The sequence below is a fragment of the Eublepharis macularius genome, chromosome 5 (assembly GCF_028583425.1).
Source record: "Eublepharis macularius isolate TG4126 chromosome 5, MPM_Emac_v1.0, whole genome shotgun sequence".
In the NCBI taxonomy this organism is placed as follows: domain Eukaryota; kingdom Metazoa; phylum Chordata; class Lepidosauria; order Squamata; family Eublepharidae; genus Eublepharis; species Eublepharis macularius.
Genome location: NC_072794.1, coordinates 90586723 through 90609511, shown reverse-complemented (window position 1 = coordinate 90609511; position 22789 = coordinate 90586723). Strand labels below are relative to the sequence as shown.

Genomic DNA, 22789 nt, shown 5'->3' with positions numbered 1-22789 from the left:
TAACTTCCTCTGTTCACTAGTTTGAAGCAATGACATGTGAATGAATTTTACCGTATACTTAGTGTGAACAGCCTTTTTCAGGATCCAACCTTTCAGAATGATCACTGGTCCCTGTTACTTGATATGTATAGTTTTTCAGCGGCAAGTTTAGCTCTGGCTTTTTTTGCATGGACGATTTTTGCTATGTTTAGCTCCATGCCTCTTCGGCTTCTCTTCCAAATTTTGGATGATTAACTTCCCCTTCAGATTTCAATGCGGCATTTCAGGGGTTTCAAGTTTTCTGCCTGCACTTTTTCTGTGTGGGGAGAAAACTCAGAAGAGAACACCAAATTGAAATTTGAAGGGGAAGTTAATCATCTGGAATTCAGAAGGAAACCTGGGCCGTTTCCAGACGGCCCCCTGCCTTGCGAAACGTCGCGCGTCATCGCGCGTCGTTGCGCAGAAAACGCGAAATATCGCGTTTTCCTCGCGCGAGTTTTGCGCGACGTCGCGCAAAACTCGCGCGAGAAAACGCGATATTTCGCGTTTTCTGCGCAACGACGCGCGACGACGCGCGACGTTTCGCAAGGCAGGGGGCCGTCTGGAATCGGCCCTGAACAGGTATGGGGCCAAATGTGGAAAAACTCTCTCACGCAAAAAAGGTCTCTGCTTAACTGGATAGCATGACAGCTGTCCCCCCATTACTTTCAGCACTTTCTGCCACTTGCAGAAACTTTGCTGAGTGTAAAGAATTCAGAGTACAGAGAAGGTGCCTGAATTCCCACCCTCTTTTGCCTCAGAAAAATCGGGAATTGATGCATGGAGGAAGGTTAAAAATATTCATAAAATTCAATGCATTAAGAACGGTACTGTTAATCACAGTATTTGCTTGTCTCCAATGCCTCTTCTTTAGAAGTATGTTGCCTTTGAACATAGATATTCACTTTGGTTATCATGGCAGAGAAGATTGTTTAGGTGGGTGGCCATGTTAGTCTGCAGTAGAACAACAGGAGCTCTGAAGAAGGAAGCTCTGACTCTTGAAAGCTTACATTCTGAAAATCTTTTTGATCTCTAAGGTGCCACTGGACTCAAAGCACAGCAGATGAGAGGGGCTTCCAAAGGCAGAACTGGGGAGAAACATGAAGTAGGAGCTTTTGGTAGGTAGAACTGAATGAAAATGTAGTAGAAATGGCTCAGGATGGTGCAAATTGCACACCATCACTGTGGAGTCACCAGCCATCACTACTATATTGCTGGCCATTTGTTCTAAGTCAACAAAAATCTGGAAAATCAAATTGGGAAGATGAGTAAAGGCACCAAATAATAAAATGGGAGGGGGGCAATCAAGCTACCAAAGGGAATTAATTACATTTCAAAAAGCAGTATCCATAATTGAGATGATGGTTTCCACAATGTTTATAAATTGCTCTGTTAATTAACTGTCAGTCATTAGAGAGAAAATGAAGGGATCTTCTTTAATATCATTCAGCAGACTCTAAAGAAATACTTTTTTAAAAAAACAAAGAAAAAGGATTTTAAAGTTTATGGTTGTAGGTTTTCAGCTTGTTTCCTTGCCTATATATTTAGACAAGCTTTGTCCTATAGAATGTTAGTAAATAATAGTTTGAAGTGGCATTTTTCTTCCCACTTAATGTCAATCATTCCTCAGAGACAGGAAGTCAAGCAACAACACAGTCAAGTATTAATCAGTCTGAACGTGCATAGTGCTACAAATTGATGAGGCCAAGAAAAACCATTGGCAATCACAATAAACATTTTCATAGTAACTGTGTCATATCTCATTTGCCTGAAAGCTATTCAGAAACATTGCTAAGCAGGCATGTAAAAATTATACTAAGGAAAAGATGTTACTTCCAGCTTCAGCTGAAAAGCTGCTGAGTCCAGTCCAATGCCTGCTGCAGCTGTTAATATACAGTAGTCTAGTCTGGATTAAGACGGACAATTGCTTATTATAAAGTGAATTAGGATTGTTGTGGAATTTTACTGATAAACTGAGTCTCTGAGTCTCTACCAGTGTCTCTGATATTGAATACAAATAGATTTTATTTTCATTGCTTGGTATGTTACTCAGCCTAAGCAACACCCTACATTTATGTGACAGGAGGGCAGCACATGCACTGAGGCACTTCTGGTGATATCTTGAACAATCCAATTGATACTATGCTTGCTGGCAAGTTACACATTCCATGTTGTTGAATGATATTTTCCCAAGAATTTTTTAAAAATGAAAATAAGCTTTGAGTGGCTTCAGGTTGAGTTGAGAAACTGCAAGGAGTAAGTAAAGAAGGGCTGTTCTATCCTTTATCTGCTCAGAAACACACCCATGCTGCTGTTTGAGGAACTGTTCAAAAATTGAATACATTATATCATCACAACATCAACTTACCACAAAGTTTTTTAGATCTGCTGCAACATATATGCTCTAACTGGGTCAAAACCACATCTCTTGCTTTCTTTCACTTACAAGTCTTGTGAGGGTGAATGTTAAGTGAGACCCTTGACAAATGGCCTAGGTGTTGCACCAGGTACATTGTCTTGCTGCCGCCATTGCTTGTGAAAGTTGTTGTTCTCATTCCTGACACCAACCAGCTCCTTCATCATGTTCAAGCCTGCACTGATCTCACCCTATCTTTTAATTTTTCAGATTTTGCTAGTTATTTCACAGAAATACCAAAAAAGCTAATTTTACTCAACCAGCTAAAGGTTAAAAACCTGGCCAGCCAAGAAAAATGGCATTTTTTGAAATATTAATAGACTGTTAGTGCTAGTTTAGACTTTCAGAAGTTCGCAACTCTCTTGGATTTTGCCACTTGACAAATACATACACATGCATGCACACACAAATCCAGAGACTAGAGTTATTGATAGACAAGACAATCTTTCTATGAACTTGAGAAAAGCCCCCGTTTTGCTGAAAAATCTGAAAACTAAAAAAACCATCTGAATTAAAAAAACATTTGTAGGGTTAACCTCCCCCCACTAATAGAAGCAGCACCTGTAGTTTTAAGAAACAAATGCCCTCAGTGGCCATTGTTAGACAACCACAACAGTATTGCCAAGCCATCTAGTCTTGGCTTCTGACAGTTGATGGCTGGGGGAGGGGGAGGACCCCTTCAGTCTTTGAGAGAGTACTCATGGGGTCAGCCCTGGAAGCAACCACTGGACAACTAGCTGCCCCCGACTTGCCTAAGTCACCCAACCCTAGTGCTTGCTACTCTTTAACAACAGCCACCCCACAAAAGCCAGTGTTGTGTAGTGATTAGAATTTCAGACTAGGATCTGGGAGACCCAGGTTCAAATCCCCACTGTGCCATGGAAGCTCACTGGGTGACTTTGGGCCAGTTACACATTCTCAGCCTCACTTACTTCACAGGGTTGTTGTGAAGATAACATGGAGAATACTTTGGGTTCCCATTGACGCAAAAGGTGGGATATAATTGAAGTAAATACATACTAAATACAGTGGGGCAGATAAAAGGTTGGCTGGTGTGTGGGTGAGAAGGAGAAGAAGCAGGAAAAGGTAAATATATGGTAGTTCCTTGGAGGATGAAAAGAGGAAATCATGTGCAGATGGGGATACAGGGTAAGTACGATATCCCACCCCCACCCCCCGTCCTTGCAGGTTCCTCACTGTGTACTTGGTTCTGGCCTGGTGGCTGGCACCATGCAACTGGAATTGTGCAGCAGATGGAAGTGAGCAGAGTTTTCACATAAAGGGCTGCCAGGGGAGGAAAGGAGGAAATGTTGGAGTCAGGGACAGATAAAGGTGGGTTGGGCAGGAGAATGGGGACAGATTATGGAGCTTTCAAGGAACAGAAAGAGGTAGTACTGGGGGAGGAGTAAATGAGATTCTCCCCTGACCAGTTCTTGCAGGTCATCTGCTTGTGTGTGTATTCATAAAGGGAAAACCTACTGAATCATTTATACAGTAGTACTTAGACAATGCATTGATGCTGTAAGATTAGTGTTATCTATAGAGCATTTTTTCACTTGCTTTGAATTAAAATGGGATTGAGCACCAAATGCACCCTTTCTGCATTTAAATCCAAATTTCATTAGCTTCAACGGCCTCTTTGAAGAAGGATTATTGACAAATGGAGCTTATTGTATGCTGCAGTGGCAAAGAGTGTAAATATATACAATAGCAAACTGGATAGCTCATAGCAGTCAAGAAAGCAGGCCACCCATGGACAAGACAGAGATTTCTGCATCAGTGGGGAACTCCCTAGGTGTCAATGAAAATAAGGGATTGTAAATGAACCAAAGACGAGATAAAATCACAAAACCATGCTGATGAGGACTGGGTATGCTTCAGGAGGGGGAAGAATGTTGAGAGCAATTGAGAATCAAAGAACAACAAAAATAACAAAGAAGAGCTATGGGGACATTGTTCTGCTAAAAAGTTTATGGTACCCCAGAAGGGGATATTTGGAGTGAGTAATTTTCAAATTGTTCCCTTTCCCCTTCGTGTTTGTCTATGGGCTACAGAGTTCATGTCAGGTCATACATATTGATATTCTCCACCATTACCAAGCATGTGGTACTTTTAATTCTATTACATAGCAAGTTTCAGCTCCTGTAATCTATGTGAAGCTGTTATATGTAGAATTTGAAAAAGTCAGCACAATGTGGAGAAACAATTGTCCCTGTTCACAGTTCTGCTTTAATATAATCACTGAAAAGATGTCTTAGTTAGGGGTATGCACCCCTCCCCCAAAATCTGGGAAGTCCAGATCTAAAGTTCAAGGATCCACCCAAAATCCTGGATTTCTGAAATCAGGGAAAGATTCTCTGATCATGTTAAAACAGATCAGAATATCTCAGATTTGGCTATTATTCATTATGGAGAAAACTATCTGGGGGCTCGGTGGGGGGAAGGCATATTTCAACCAACTCCACTAGATTTGTAAGGAACCTACTCCTGACTGTCCTCTAAAGACCACCCAAGTTTCAAGAAGATTGGATCCCAGCAGTCCAATTCTGTGGGTTCCTGAAGGTGCCTCCAGCCACACCCCATTTTTTCCTATGGCAGAAAGATTTCCAAGCAGGCTTTCAGGCAGAAGAAACACAGAGACAAGACTGCCAGCAGCCAAAGGCGTACTCCAAAATGCAACCTCAACCCAGAGAAATCCCAACAGAACCAAATTGAAGTTCCCCCCAAACCCAAGTTCTCCCTGGATAAACTGCCTAGCCATTCTCCATTGTTTCCTACAGGGGAAACTTTTCCAAGTGGCCTCTCAGGCAGAAACACACAGGGGCAAGGCTGCCACTGGCCAAAGGCACTTTTCCAAATACAAGAGGACACCCAATAGAACCAGACTGAAGCAATGGAAAGGATGGAATCCCACACCCCAGAACCAAAGTGAATCAAGCGAACCAACATCAATCATGTCAAATCTGAGAATTCCACCGAAACCCAACAGAAGCAAGAACCAAAATGAATCAAGGGGAGCAAAATCAAAATTAGAGAATCATGTTAAAAAAGAGAATGCCACTCAAACCAAACTGAAACAAGGGACATTGTTGCAATTTAACCCAACTGAACTACTCATAGAAGCCAGGCAGACAAAGAGAGCTCCTTGCATGGATGGGCCACTTACGTCCCCCTTTTTGTCTCTCCTTCCACACAACATGATGGATTCTCAGGGTGCCATCTGTGGGGAGCTCATTCCAACTCCTTCACAATTCTGTTTCTACAACCACTAGTGTGTACTTTCAGATATGTTCTCAACATCACTGTATTTAGGTTAATTTGTCTTTAAATAAATATTTGCCATTCCTTTGTTCTGATAAGCAGAGTGACAAAGCCACAGAAAAAAGTTTTTCTCCACTCATCCCATTTCTTTAAAAAACATGGCTAATTCACTATGCCAGGCCTTCAGCAATGTGATTCTGAATGACCTGCTTTAGAGTATTCTAAAGAGTAACCAAAATTTGTGAAAATGCATCCAAACTTCAATGACATTTACACAACAGAAACCAGTTGCAAACAACCAGTATGGTCTGGTGTTTTGACCCTGAGGATCCCACCATTAACACAGATCAGCCATAAATTCAAACTTGTTCTAATGCTACTTCCATTCTCTTAGCATCATAAACTTGTTTCGAAAAATTACATCACAGAACTGCAGCAATGTAAACATTGTAATCAAGTTAAAAAGGGGTATTAAGCGGATGAGAAGAAAGAGATGAGAGAGCGGAATTAAGTTAACAGAATTGTATGTCATTTCAGGCACTGAAGCAAAATGGCATCACAGTTGAAATAACTCTCCCCACATCACTTTTCTTCGTTCTAAGCCATTTGGGTTTTAGATCCCAGACAAAAATGTTTTTCACTCCCAATCTGTCTGCTATGTTGATCTTTCATTGAATTGGTGTGCCTTTAAACATTAAAATGTTTTCTATAGCATACTATAGTACTATACATGTGAAATACAGTTTACTGATAGGAAACACTAGGTCTAAAGGTGAATAGTTTTGAACATTCAACACAATAGAAAGTAGATAACCTTGAGCATGACTAATTTGAACAAAACTACACTTTTTTAATTTTACAGAACATGCCAGCTGTGATGTCAAACAGCCAGACTGTCAGCCATTAGTTGCCAGAGTAAACATATCATGTTTCAAAATGAACCTCATTGCGCCATCTAGTTGATAGAAAGCATTCCTCAGCAGATAAGCAGGCTGTTGGCACCAGAATGGCAGCAGCTGTGGATGCAGAAATATCAGAAACTCTTTCGCACTGAACAGAGATTCCATTCTTTTGCGGCACACTGAAATACTTGCCTGACTTGCTAAGATTTTCTTGGTACTACTGTGCAGGAAGCACAGCGAGAGAAGAGTTAAGAGGGGGATATAAATATTAAAATTTCCAAACATTAGATACTAATCTAAGAGACATTAATTTAAAATGACTTTCTTAAGACATTAAAACAAGCTATTCTCAAGTCATAACTTACACTGTATATACACAGTATGTTTTTTATTGCAGACAGGAGCAATCACAATACTAAAGCATAGCAGGAAAGAAAAGCTGAGGGAGACTGGCACAGGAGCTTCCCGTGTATCTGCACTAAAAAAGGAAGAGCCTGTTTGGTGTAATAGTTAAAAGCAGTGGGACTCTAATCTGGAGAATCGGGTTTGAGTCCCCACTCCCTCACTTGAAGCCAGCTGAGTGATCTTGGATCAGTAACAGCTCTCTGGAGTTCTCTCAGCCCCACCCACCTCACAGGGTGACTGTTGTGGGGATAACAACAATATACTTTGTAAACTGCTCGGCATTGAGTTGTTCTGAAGGACAGTATATAAATCGAATGTTGTTGTTGTTATTAGGAAACAAAAAAGGCAGGCAAAAGGGATACCAATTTGGCACAGAACATGTCCTGACAGTATTCTTCTTAGACATGCTAGTGGTAAATTACACCACCATTCCTGCACCTGTTGCATAGATGGGTACAGAAAATGTGTGACCAGTCTATATGCTGCAAGGCTTACTAGAATTGTATTGCACTAAGAAAAGAACATCCAACCCACACAAAGTGCTCCCTGCAGATGCACCACAAGACTCCTACCTTTGACAACTACCTGCAAACACACACATTTGTGACAATGTTTCTGGTATAAAAGTATACTCTGTCTTTTCACATTCTCAATAAAACCAGTTGTTAGTAAGCTTTATAAAGTATGGTGCACAAGACTTATTATGCTCTTGGTAGTTATGATCCAAGTCATAATGTACATGACTTCCTAAAAATCTTGTGTTTGGGGGTTCTTTTGTCCTCTTTTAATCAAATTGTTATAGTAACAGATACATTTTTGATGGTAATTTTGGAAAAAAAATACCTACAACCATGGTTGTTCAAGAGCAGGTAGAAATCTGCCCAAGGGTCTCATTTTCTTCAGTCTAATTCTTCACCACATGCTCACACTAGATGCCAGAACTCCATAAAGATATAAGAACAGGGCTCAAGAATGTAACAATTTTTTCTAAGATTTGAGAAGCCAAAGGAAGTCTAAAATTCTACACTCTGCCAAGTTTCTTATCCATTTTTCAATCCTCATTTTGACCTGCTTCTGAGCCCACTTGCGGGGAGGGCGGGATATAAATAATAATAATAATAATAATAATAATAATAATAATAATAATAATAATAAAAATAAGTATCCCAAATTCCCTGCTTCTTTTATTTTTCTTTGATTGATTTATCAAAGTTCACTGAAAACAATAATAAGTTATTTCAATTAGACTGTTTTAGATGTTAACACAAAAAGATGAGAACATATCTCCATCTAAAATACTAAAAGGGCACATCTTTGGAGGATGAACAAAAACCAGAAAACAGGAAAAGTGCTCCTTCCTTTTTATAAATAAAGAAAACAAAACAGATCCAAATCAATTATTTGAATTACCCAGTTCAAATAATTGATTTGGATATAGAGTATCAACAGATATAGAGTATCAACATTCAAAATATTTTTTGATTGTGAAAAGACTATTCTGAGGGTACCCTTATGGAGTAAGACCCAACAGGAGGTAAACAAAACACCTCCACGTATGACAGAATCACGCTCACAATGCTCCCTGTTCAACTTTTCTGACACTTTAACTAGAAGGCCAGCATTCCTATTGCTTAAGTTTGTATTACTATCTTATCATATTGATTTATAGAATGGAAGCCACCAGTACTACATAATGTTAGCTTTTTCTATTACACATATTTCTTGCACGAGGAATCTTTATTTCTCTATTATGCTACATTATACCTTCTCCAAAAAATACAAATACCATTAGATTATATGGCTTCCATGGGGTAACTATAAAATACATGCTAAAGAGGAGCCACAGCTCAAATACAGTATTTTGCAGTACCTTCTTTCTTTTTTTTGGAAAAATAATAGATATAGATATAAATAACTAAACATACCACAGTGATCTAAGTAGATAATCGCTATAATCTATACTGTATGCTTCTTGAGCAGTCCTTCCAACTTTAATGGTACTATTTCAAAATAAATGGCTTGTATACAAAGAAAATGAGTTATACGAAAACATGAAGATGTTTAATTATTTTAAGAATAAATAACAAAATTTGAGAAACAAGACAGCCTAGAAAGCAATTTGATGACAATGTGGGTATACATGTTGGGGACTTACAAAATTAGAATTTGTTGGCTGAACCACAGTTAGTAAGTTGCTTTCCTTAGTGTAACTAAGAAATTCCATGGTGTGTCAGCATTCACTGAGTTCTGTATATCACTATACCCATATGATGCCATATAGAGGGCTTTTTGAGACTATTTAAAAATACGTAGAATACAATCCACACTAAAAGGTCAGTCAGCCCATAAGCAAAACGCTATGAAAATCAAAACCACCACCAGAGTAAAACACTAACACTTTATTAAAAATTCAAAATTTATTGCAAATTATATTTTGCTTCTCTCCTTTCTTCATTTTTACATGATTTATTGATATCCATGATTTTTTCACAAATGTACTTGTTGACTTTGGAGAGTCTCTGTGCAATTTCAGTTTCATCCACAGTTTCTTGTGCTATCCGGTCATACAAACATTCTGGAATGAATAGAAATAGCATTTAAATTAATCCTCAGAAATATTTACATACACGATGCATCAATCAACAAAGTAACCAACAAATGCAATAAGAAGTTTATTGATGAAATAGTAACAGTGTGACAAATGGTTCAGCAAAAAGGAGCTGCTGCACAAGAAAACTCCTGAATTAGAGCTGATCTTATACATGCAAACCTTGTGAACATACACAAAATAACATACACAAAATAACAAAATACACAAAATGGTGCTAATTGGCATTTTGAATCATCTTTGAAGTGGCTATCTCCAATTTTTGAAGTGTCACTTGCCCAGCCAGACTCTCTACTTGCTTACAGAACAATCACGACATGAGGAATATCTGAGGAATATTTGTGCTCCTACCATCACATTTTTTTTGCAATGAATGCAGCAGACTCATATGCTTGGATATTTCCCTCACAGTTCTCTTTTACTGCTGCAGAAACTTTCCTCTACTGTGGCACTTGCTTCATGTGCCACTAGTATTTCCATATGAGCAAGATCAATTATTTCAATAAATCCTTATGCATGCATAAATGCTAGTGATAGAGGAAGTAAGTGCTGCAGTGGAGAAAAATCCCTCACAGTGGCCAAAAAGAAGCACAAGGGGAATGACACCATAGGATCCAAGACATTGTCATTCCTCCAGCTAGTCAAACCACTTTTTGCACTCTGCTTGTCTAATCACATTACTTAGATAAGCTTACAATGTAACTGATAAACAAATGTTTGATCCACTTCAACAGCATATTAGTATGAACAATCACACCCCTCAGGTACTAGATGCAGAGGAGTTAGCCGTGTTAGTCTGTAGTAGCAAAATCAAAAAGAGTCCAGTAGCACCTTTAAGACTAACCAACTTTATTGTAGCATAAGCTTTCGAGAATCACAGTTCTCTTCGTCAGATGCAGATACCCCTCAGGTAGACTTCTGAGGAACTGTGTGGACTATAAGAACAGAGCCTAGGGGAGGATTTTGTTAGCCAACAGAGTCCACTGGAGAAGCAGAAAGAGCCCTTCTTCCTTGGCTAGGAGGAGCTTACAATTCTAATTCCCAAGAATAATGATGGACCAGACTTAAGAAGGAACTCAACTGTGAAGTGTGGCTATTCCTACTTGTTCTAATAAATGACCTCCAGCTGATTAAACAATTTTGGTTTTACTTTCTTTATACTCAGAAATCTTATCACTGGCCATTTGTATTGCTTTATGTGATGAAATGGTAGTAAGAGATTCACTTAATTAACAATTTTATAGTGTAGTTAAAGCACCACATTAAAATTATGACAATGAACTATTCTATATCCATTGTCATACCTTCTGACACCTTTCAGTAATTTAATACAAACTTATTTTTCAGTGATTGGATTTACAATGTTTGTGAAGCATACTCTTTAATAATTTCCTTAAAATAAACTACACAACAGAGAATTCTAAACAGCAAGAGAAATTACCCCCATTATAGTCTTACTCCATCTTTTAAAGATGTGTTTCAAACAACCTGTTCTAGGACTAGAGAATAAAAATACAGATCACCTCAAACATAGATTTTATGAGCTCTTTCTCTGAAATGCAAAAATTATTAGACATTAAAAAACATTAAAATCCCAGTTATAATCTAAGCTGAAGAGGCAGATGCATTAAAATTAGAAGGAAGGAAGGGGAGAGGAGGGAATGGGAAGAAAGAGAAAGAGAGAAAGAAAGAGAGAAAGAAAAAGAAAAAGAAAAAGAAAAAGAAAAAGAAAAAGAAAAAGAAAAAAAGAAAAAGAAAGGTGTTCTGATTGAAACATTCGCAAATAAATTGTGATCAAGGTAAAATACCTTCCATCCCTTCAATAACAAGGCACTATATATTAAAAATTAAGACACGTTTCAAGAAGGGATTATGCATTGTCTGAATCTATAGTTACCAAGCCAGCAATAAGCTTTTAGAAATGTAAGTGAAGATCTCCAAGCAAAGAACAGTGAAAGCACTAGTGACAAAAATCACTAAGATGAGGCAGGCAAGCTGAGCACCTGTGAGAGTGCAGCAATAGGGCAAGCTAGTCAGGGAACTAGAATTTCTTCCTTTCACTACACTAAACTTTTCAATAAATTCACAGTTTGCATAAATACCTTTAGCGTTTAGATTTTAAAGCTTTAAGGACATCACTAGCTATGACTAGAGAAAGCCAACAGAAGCAGGTAGGGGCTATCCAACGTGCTATACAGACAGTTGCATAACTGCTGCCCTTCAGGCAAAATCTACAACGAGTGCCTAGCTTTCAGGGAGTGAGTTTGTTGCCTTGAGACCAAGACTGCTGGCCTAGACAAGTTGAGAGACACAAGGGGAACCTGACATAGATGTCTTGCTCCCAGATTCATACAGAGAAAGGTCTTGTGGTAGGAGAAAGTCAGGATGAGAAGAAAAGCAATCCTATTCCTCAGGATTCTGAGGACCTATTCCTCAGCAGAACTGACTGTCTCCACAGAGAATAAACTGCTGACATTTGGAGAGCGGGAGCTCTAAGTAGTGAGTGATTCAATAAATTAGGATTGTAAAGAGACTGATTTGTAATGGGTATTTTAACTACACCATGTGTATTGTCTGGCTGGTGCAAAAGCTGTGTACATCTATATAGTCTAGATAGTCTGGCTGGTTGTATGAGGGAACAGTTAGTGATCGGGGTTCAATACATCACTGACTACTTTGGGAAAATGTAGCCATGTGATCATGGAAAAGAAATGTAAGTTGTTAGGTATGAAATTAAAATCTAGGACCCAGATAGCATTTTCAGAAATGCTACTATTCCACATGCACAAAACGTTAAATAGGAGATTAGGGCTCTCAACACAGGGATTTTGGGGTCAGGGTTTAGATTTGTTAAGCACTGCAGAACATTTCGGGACTAGATAAGCCTACACTTGAATCAAAATGGAATCAGATTGCTGGTGCTGAATATCAAAAAGACTGCAGAGCAGCCATGAAATAAGAAGCTGGCAAATGTTGGGGAGCACATGACAACCTGTAGCTTAAGGGGTAAATATTCTAAATGGGAACAGGGCAGCTGATAAAGATGGAATAGTAGAAAATGAAAGTAGTTGAAGAAAATTAAAGTTATAGAGAAAGATGTGCATGGCAAAGGATTCCTGGGTAGGGAAAAAAAGTTGATATACAAATCCTAGAAACCTCTGATTTAAAATGGGATAGTCAGAGTACTTAATGCTAAATTATTAAAGTAGAATTTCAGGAACCTGGTAAAACTAGGAAAATAAGTAGGCTACAGCTCTTCTTTGATACAGCTCATGGAAAGGATGCAACAGGGATGGTGGTCATTAAGTAAAAGAAGGCACTGAATTTAATAAATTAAAAAGCAGCAAACTCTTTCACATTATTATGAAAACGCTAGGCTTGAAAGATAATGCAACACTGGGGGCATACAATGGGTTTGACTCAGTGCAAGATATCTGCTTGCACTAGCGTTCTTGTATAAGCAGAAAGCAGAATCAGCACTCCAGATCTTGGGAAAGACCTACCCTCCTTTGAGAGCCAGGAAGTTGTGGGCGGACTCTTTAAGCTTGTCTTAAAAAGTCAGGGAGAGGCAGATGAGAACAGGCTGATCTCACTCCAGGCATTGGAGGAACTAGACAGGGGAAGGAGGACAGGGTGAACCTTGAACTTCCTCCTGTTTTCTTTCCACAGTTGAGGCCTTAAAAAGAGCAGTTAAGAGGCCTGCTGAGCATTGGACTGGTAGAAGGGAGCCCGAATGCAGAACCTGAATACCAGTTTGGCCTCTGTATTCCAGCTGGTGGTCTTTCATTGGTATCTGGATGGCCACTGCAGTGAACAGGAACTAGATGGACCATTCATCTGATCTACTAAGGCTCTTTTTATGTTCTCATGTTAAGGGAAAACAAACACACACTGGATTTACCATTTTACTTGACTACCAAATGAAACCCCACCCTTTGTTTAAAAACTGTATTGCATGCAGACTGCTGGAAGAAACACATTTCAATAAACCTTGTTGTGCATATGGGTCAGGCACATAACAATGCCTACAAATATTGTCCTATATACAACTGTGAGAAAGAAAGTCCAGTTGGGTTCAGTTTCAGCACCCAAGTTTACAACACAACAAATGCTCAGCCACAGTTCTGTCTCTACTTACTTTCTGCTTTTATTCTGTAAAAAGGGAAGAGTTCACTGGTAGCTCAGCTGGCAATATTAGCTACAGATGGGGTTTAAAAAGTCAAAGCTCCACTCAACTACCCCCGGAAAAGGAATAAAAAGGAACCCTAGTAGTACAACTCATTTCTCAAAGAATAGGTCCAGAGTCATAAATATAGGCCAGGAGTAACTGAAACTATCCACAACCAACAAATATTGGGAGACGAAAAAATAGCCTGTTTTATCTTAGAGTATTTGCTTAGATATAGTTTTGCCCAATTACTCCTGGAAACTCTCAAAACAGCAAGCCAGTTAATACAATAGCAACAACTGCTGTCTTTTTCAGTATCTCCAGTATCTGAAGGAAGCAATTTATGTTGATGAATACAGCAATATTCTTAGTTCCATATCAGTGTCATTTTGCCCTAAACACCAATGATGCTGAATGATGCTCAGCAATAGCAGAAGCAGTCCCTACAACTTCCACCGTGATGCTGCTGGTAATGTACAGTCTAGGCCATAGAATGCTTTGTACTCCAGCAAACAACATGATGAATCATGTATATGTGTATGTTAAAGTCTGGTGCATTTAAAGGTACATTTGGACATGTACTCAAATCCTACTGAAACAAAAGGGGGTTTATATTTTTAAGTGCTTACATCAGTCTATTTCAATGAAAGTTAACTGTACTTAACGTTCTTCAGGTAAATTTTTGAACAAAGCTAGCCTTTTTGTTCAAATGCTAGTAAAGGTATAGCAATTCTCTTATCTTTGGTTGTTGAATTTTCTCTTTAAATGATTATAGATCTTTTGTTTGCATTTTAAATGAAAATTTGGTGATTAGAGTAGGAGAAGGCTTTATATCTACATACATTTCCAAATGTATGTAGAAGTTGTAATGACCTCTGGATACCTTGGCTTTTGCAAGAGAAGATACTTAATACAAAACTTAACCCTACTCTAAACAAGCTGTGTTGCCCCTTTACATCCTGACTCCCTTCTTTGCTTCACTCTTCCCACCTTCTGACTCGGATATAAAAGCTCAGGGATCTCCACTTCTCTGGAGCTTTAATTCTTTAAATCTTATACCCTGAAAAATGGGTGCCACTGGACTCAAATTTTGCTGTCATAACAAAACCTCAGTGGGTGTGTTGATTTAAGTTGACAAGTAGACATTTTTTGTAGGAGAATGACTGCTACAGAAGAGGGACTAAGAGTATAAAATTACAGAGGCCTGAGTCAGTCTACACACCATAGAGCCAGGCAATGTGTTGCTTGGGAGATAGTAGCAGCATATCTGCTCTAAATCAAGCATCCTGTGTGTGTGTATTCTTGGGAAGTGGAAGAGGGGAATCATTGACTGGGGTTTCATGGTGGCTTTCAGCAGCCCTGGGAAGAAAAGGAAGAAGAAACATTCATCCATTTCATCTCCACACAACAACATTACATTCTCCAAATAACCTACCTCTGACAATGCTTAATTTGTGAGGTGACAGAGGTGGTTTAGGAATAGCGTCTTTCTTTTTTTTGGTTGCAACTCCTGTGACGCTTCTATTCTTGAGAACATCTGTTCCCCAGATCATAACTGCTAAGTTTTTTGTATACTTTGAATCTCCTTGCGTTACTTGCAGCTGGTGCCATTTCTCCCCATCTACCCAGATGCCACTGCCAAGATGAACCTGAAAACAAATAGCAGTCAGTTCACAATTAGCACAGAGTGCCCAGAAGTCAGTCTGACAGTTAATTAAATGATTTGTTTTGCAACTCACAGACTGATACCAACCATTAACCCTAAAAAGAATCCTAGATTCTATAATATTTCAAGGTTTAGAACAATCAGATTTATCTGTTTGGGCACTAAAGCAAGCTGAGTCAGACAACTAAATCAGAAACTTGATGAAACTAGAACAAAGGTGCTCAGATGATGAAATCAGAAACAGAAGGAGTTGGATCAAAACTAAACTGGCAATTTCCTCTGATTTTCCCTTCCTGCTACAGACCCTCCTCAGGATCCTCTGCTCCCAGGAGTATTGATTTGTAAAGATCAGTAGACTACAGTGGGAGGGTGAAAGAAGAAAAATTCCATTCTTACACTGGAAAATTTAGTCCGGATCCAACTCAAGGTCTTAAACTTATGTCTACCTGCAAGTCAGAAACAAGCTTTCCAAGCTACTTCCAGAATTCCCTAATGCAAGAACATACGTTATGAGTGCTTCTAAAGCTTGTTTTCATCATCAACATTCTTCATCACTGTATTCAAGTGTTGGGAAAGACCCCAAGATAGCACCAATTCAGGAAAATGCTATCAAGAGCTTATCAAAGTCACTTATCATGATAAGAATAGAATGATATTCACTTTACAAATATTAATGAAGTAACTTCCTAAAATACCTTTCCATTTTCAAGAATATATTTGTCCATTACTGGAACAGCAGCAGGGTAGTAGGTTGATGTATTTGCTTCCTCACTGAATGTGCTTTGTACTTCAGGCTCGGGTTCAATGGATTCTGGATTAACTTTTTCAAGTTCTATGGCGGGACCTAGACAGTTCAGAAAATAACATGCAAGTATATCAAATAACATTCCATGATACAGGTTACAGATTCTACTATCTATTCTCATGTGCAAATTGCAAAAGGATGCGGCACGAATTTAAAATTTTAGAGTAAAACTTGTATCCTGAACACTACACACAGAAGGGCCTTCTCAGAAGTTGTTCCTCATCTTTACAGAGCTTCCCCAGCACCCCAAGGGAGTGAATGTTCTTCTGTTTAAGTTTTCTGTTTCTTTGATAAATTATAGCGAAATCCTGAGTTACTCCAGTCTAACGGAAAAACTGGAAAATTTGGGGGCACACTGAAAAAGTTTCTATTTTTTTCTGTTTGGAACCAGTGAAATGAAAGACAAGGTTTCACTCAAAATGCATACTATGCAATTGTTTATGTAAGATAATCTACATAATTCGATAATGATAATTCCTATGTATACGGAAGACATATACAGCATTTTCAATGAATTTTAACAACAACAACATTTAATTTATATACCACCCTTCAGGACAACTTAATGCCCACTCAGAGCGGTCTACAAAGTATGTCAAGTATAAATAATGTTATCTGCAATTAATATGCTATAATGTGTTTAATGATAATACCTTATTATAGATTTTAGTGCTTCTAATGTTATAAAGTTAACAATATCCAAATGTGCTGGTAGTCCTATCGTGACTGGAAGACAGAAGCAGTCCAAATAATATTCTTTCTTTTGTTGACTACAGATTTGTTTTTTACCTCTAACTTGCATTATGTTATACGTCTCAGATGGCAAAAATTAAGATACCTGTGCTATGGTAGCAGAGGGAGCAACAGTTTGCAACTCTTTCTCAAGTTTTGGGTATCCTTGTAATTTTTCTTATAGAAAACAAAAATGTTTATAATTTTAAACTCCATAAATATGCCAAATAGTACAAATTTTATATGCTAGCTAAGTTATAAATGATGCATTTTATGGTTGTTGGGGGTTTTCCGGGCTGTCTTGCCGTGGTCTTGGCATTGTAGTTCCTGACGTTTCGCCAGCAGCTGTGGCTGGCATCTTCAGAGGTGTAGCACCAAAAGACAGAGATCTCTCACTGAGAGATCTCTGTCTTTTGGTGCTACACCTCTGAAGATGCCAGCCACAGCTGCTGGCGAAACGTCAGGAACTACAATGCCAAGACCACGGCAAGACAGCCCGGAAAACCCCCAACAACCATCGTTCTCCGGCCGTGAAAGCCTTCGACAATACATCGATGCATTTTATGTTGTCAAATCAGTAAAAGTAGTTTAGGTTTGATAAGGAAGCAATTATATTTTAATTCTTCCCCAAATCCGCCCCTCACCCCATATTTTTCCCCAGTGGCTTCACCATTTCAAGAATTTGTACATCTCTAAAGTTGATGTATGACATTTATGAAGGAAGACAACTAATTTACCTGAACAACTTTTTATGCAACAGATTGATTAAAATGACATCCATTACAAAAACAGTACTTGTAAAGTGAATTTGACAGTTTCAGTAACCCTATGTACAGTACCATCTGCAGGAAGAAGATCCTTTTTTTCCCCATTAGAAAAAGAGTTTACAGAACCCCATATGAATCTTCACTGAAAGCAGGGTCTCCAAGTCCTGGCAACCAGCAGGAAACTTACCTTCAAGGGTAGAGGCCCTTGTCCGTGACATCACAACATCACCGAAGACAGGCTGACATCACTCCCCATGCGCCCAGAGTGATATCACTGGGGACACTCATTCCTCATAAGCTCTAATGTTTTACCATGCCAGAGCATCTCGTCACTTCTAGTTTAAACCAGGAGTGATACTTAGTCACATTGGAGCTGGTAGCAGGCAACAAATTCCCATTCCCAAAACCAGATCACAGAAGTGAATTTTCTGTTCTTCAGGTCTGACTTGCTCACATTCTCCCACTAAATATTTTGATGTACATTTTACTAGTATTATAAATAAAGATGAAGGGCTGGTTAAATGTCAGCTGTGAGTTAACATTTTGATTTTTTGCTCTTGGATGGTGTTTTCTTTGCAATAATGTTGGTTGCCTTTGGGCAACATTCACTTGAGAGCAATTTAAAAATGCCAAATAATATATATTTAGATTGTACAGTGAGGGCTGCTGCAATAGTTGTCAACAACTGTACAACAGTATTTTTGACCAGCTTAAGTTTCCAAGAGGTATTCAAAGGCAGTCCCATGGACAGCATTTTACAATGATTTAAAATTTGATGATCAGAGCATGGATAACAGCAGCAAAGTCATTCTTTTCAAAGAAAAGGTGCAACTGGTATACCAACCAAAGTTCATAAAAGGTACATTGAGAAGACTTGGGTATCCAAAGTTAATGCAAAAAGAATTCTCTGTTTTGTGGCCTGAAAACTCAAAGGACAGAAGACTTATCACAGAGCTTGAACATTACCCTTAGCAACCTAAAATTCCTGTGGCATAGATTAAAAAAATGGGGAAAACAGGTGGAACTCATTTATTTGTAGAAAGAAAAGGTTATCTCGGTAGAAACCTTCATGCTAGTAGTTTGCCATTTGCTGATACTCTTTGTGTTACAAATCTTCCAAAAGTAGTATGACTGGCAAAGTCCACAATGACAATTCAAACAATCACTGGAAAACCATGAGATTGTATTAGTTTGGCACAAAAATGGTTTATTATGTTTTAAATCTCTGGACAGTTCTCGTTCAAAAGTTAAATGTTCTAGCTAGATAAGCCTCACATTTATTTTGCAAATTACCATGGCTTGAATTTACAGAATACCATGTTGTGAATTAGAAATAAAATTCTTTTTACTGTATTTTTGCTAATTAGTGTTGCATGCCTAATTTACCACATGCAATGCTTATTTCTGAAGCTTCTTTTTCTGTGTTGCTTTTATGCTTCGATAAGCAAGAAAGAAATTGTACAGGTATGGGATGTTTCTGAAAGTCAGAAAGTATTTAATACCAAACATATTATCTTAACACAGTAAATGCAAGACATAAGGCTGAAGCGGAAACAACATCCTTGTTTCACTGAAAATAGTCTGCTTTTCACTTCTAAGTTGTGGAACATCCATAAGTAGAGAGGCTGAAAAGAAAACACACCTATACAAGTATTTTTCATAGGTCTGCTTTCTAAGTTTCTTTGACGTCATTTGTGTCATTCCAAAGCTCTCAGAGTGACACTGTAGGATAAAATGCTACTTGGATACATAGGGTTGGATCCAGCACAAAATTTCGGCTTGTGCTAGAGCTCTTAAACAAGTGGTAACACAAGAAAAAGACCAAGATAGGCACTTACTATAAGTCAAGCTTATTGTACCCCATGTGCGTTTCCACTTGCACAAAATTTTGTGCAACCAATGTCTGGGCATTGTAATATATAGGAAGGAAAGCACCAGATGCTCTCCAAGATTTTGCTCAAGTGGAACTTGTGCATCACTGGATCCAAACCACAGTAAGGCAATGTTCAGATAATTGTCATTTTCCATGAGTTTGATTGACAAAGACCAGGGGGAGAGAAGTGGCAAATTTTGAAATTCTGTCTAAGAGTGGCTGATGAATATATAAAGCTACCTTATACCAAGAGAGACCATATTGTTTTCTGCTCTGACCAGCAGAAGAGTCGTAGCTAGAGAAAAAGTCTTTCCCAACATCTGTTGCCTGAGATTGTTTTAACTAGAGGTGCCAGGAATTGAATCTGGAACTTCTACATTCAAAGCATGTTCTTTACCACTAAGATCCACCCACTGTATCCTGATCTCTGGACTACCACTACCAAGCAATGGCCAAAGAGGGTCAATGTATTAATATGTTCAGGCAGATAAACTGGCAGCAGTCCTGTTTTCTACACTGCAAGAATGTTGTTCCTTCATAAAGACCTCTAGCAGCTAGTGTCATCAAATTAGATTAGTAGAGGCTCCCGGCTGTGTCTGTGCCACATACACAAATCACAGAGACCAAAATGCCTAGATATAGGCTTTGGTCCTATTAACATTAGTGACATTTAGTCATTTATTTCTCTGGGAAAAATCCAGAGAAAGTTCAATAATTATGCCATAAGATACAGTGTATGATTGCTTAGAGATTCTGCCCAAGTGCAACTCCCCTAGCAAACTGTCAGACTTCTTTCTAAACATTTCTTAATTTAAAGGGAGGGGGGATGAGTGTTGCTGATAAAGTAACTTTGTGTAAAAAATATCTTGTGTTCTTTGGAAACAGCAGTTCTTGTGAATACAACAACTCTCAGTGCTCAACTTCAAAGTATTCTTTAATTCAGGGGAAATGAAAGAGGGAGGTGACAATGCGGCAAGGAAATACTAAAAACGACCACAATCTCTAATACACATATCATGGAAAACATACTATTACATATTTTCAGATTTTAAAAATCTATGTAATTTTTTTCCTTTAACGAATAAAGATAAAAATGATGTGGAGATCAACAACATTCATAAGAATATGAAGGAGAGGATGTGAAGGATAAATGCCAATCTGGTGACTTTTGAGTTTAATGGGATTGATGCCTGGAGATATTATGATTTGGCAGTTATATCTCTGTGAATAATGTAGTGACATGGATATGGACTAACAGTGCAATCCTAAACAGAGTTATACATGCTTATCTCTGCTCAGGATTGCACTGCTAGTATATTATATATATTTTTATATATAAAAACTGGATCACTATGATCAATATAGGCCTAGACCATCCTCAGCACCTTGGTCTCAATGACAGCAAAATCCAGAATAAGTGTAATACAGGAATGAAGCAATGAAGCAGGCCTTAGAGATAAGTGAATGGTCTCAGTAACAAATTGCCTCAGAAATATTCTGCTTCAAGACAGAAACCCTTTTTAAGCACCCCAGGACATGAAACAAGTCCTGAAGATTTAAGACTTTACCATTCTATCGTAACGGTAAATCTATGTATTAAGCTGGAATTTCCTTTTGTAACTGGAGTTCCAAAAGATGTGTATTTGTGTGTGGAGTAAAAAAAATTAGTAAAAATTCTGTGAAGAGAGAAGTATTGTAAGATTAATTCAAAATGGACCAGATGCTGGTGTGCATATGCAGCCACATGAACTTTATCTAAATTCTTCTGTAATTGCCTACAACATGATTAAAACCCAGTTCTTATAAGCAATCCAGCAAAAATGTACCTTTAAATTATATAATCCTTTGGATATGCATGAATTTACATATTTATTTATTTCCATTACACCCTGTTTTTTACTCCAATGGGGACCCAAAGCAGCTTATATTGTTCTTCTCTCCTCTATTTTTTCCTCACGACAACCCTGTGAAATAGGTTAGGCTGAGTGTATGTGACTGGCTCAAAGTCACCCAGCAGAATGTAGTGGCAGAGTGAAGATTCATACTTGGCTCTCCAAGATCTTAGTCTGACATTCTAAATAATATACCACCAAACTGGCTCTCATGAGACAAAATGGAAAAATCATCCCTGACAAAGGGAAAAAAGCTAAGATAAGAAATGGAAAGATGAAAACTATACATGTTTGCAAACATCTTCATACATAAATATTTTAAAGATGCCTCAGACCTCATTTTCTGTTTCAGAACATGAGTTCAAAATGGAATGGTTCTCCTGTTTGTGAAGGTTGAGACAAAATAATTTGACTTCTTTTTCATAAGGTCTGTATTTCTGCCACGACCAAAGTGTGTTGAACATTTAATAGATCTGACTAGAAATCTTTTGCGGATGTTCACAAATAGCTTTGAGGATGTTCACAAATAGCTTGAGAAATAAGGCAACATTAAATACTAATGCACAACAACTGAATAATGAGACCCCTCGCTATGCCTGTAGTGAGCTGTTTATGATAAAAATTATCCTCAGGCTGTCATACATTCCCTGCTCTTTCCCCTCCCCTCACGTGCTGAATCAAGAACATAGTACTTAGAACCCAAAGTTTGTGGTAAAGAGGAGATACGAATTCTGGTTTGGAATCCTGGTTTGTAGGCAAAAAAAGAGCAAAATTTGTTAAAGAACCCCAATTCAGACATCTCAACAAATTATGAGTTCTTTCAAATCAGGAAATTTTCAATCTCAGTTCTATGCACAAGGGGAATCAGGGGAGAGGAAGAGTGCAGGAGCCAGAGTTATTCACATGGTGTCTGAATGCCTAGGTGAAACTGACAAAAAACACAAAGATAACAGAAAAGAAACAGAAAGGCAGGCTCACAGAAACAAAATTTCAGGAGATGAATGAACAAGAAAAAAGTGTCTAAATTTAGAGAACTGAGACAATCCTGAGACAAAATACTATCTTAATATACATAGCAGAGCCCAAGCTATTCTTTCAAAAACAAACGGGGGAAAAACCAGAAATTCAACTGACACTTTATGAGATATATTTGAAGTGGTAAGCAGTATTTAAAAGATCAACTAAAAGATCAAATATATATACAACATAAACTACACAAAATGTAGCCTTTTTACCATCATTCACATTGGCAGCAGGCTTATGCCTTCTAAAATGT

General features: G+C 38.3%; 2 protein-coding genes across 2 annotated transcripts in view; both read right to left on the bottom strand.

Annotated features, from left to right (window-relative positions):
- Positions 1 to 22789, bottom strand: part of AGBL4 (AGBL carboxypeptidase 4) — a 2119283-nt gene that overhangs the window by 759185 nt on the left and 1337309 nt on the right. The window lies entirely within an intron of this gene.
- Positions 9420 to 22789, bottom strand: part of BEND5 (BEN domain containing 5) — a 63415-nt gene continuing 50045 nt past the window's right edge. The window contains exons 4-6 of the mRNA XM_054979844.1: positions 16140 to 16288; positions 15214 to 15427; positions 9420 to 9577 (exon numbers count right to left, since the gene is read on the bottom strand). Of these exons, the coding sequence (XP_054835819.1) occupies positions 9420 to 9577; positions 15214 to 15427; positions 16140 to 16288 (521 nt within the window). The remainder of the gene's footprint in view (positions 9578 to 15213; positions 15428 to 16139; positions 16289 to 22789) is intronic.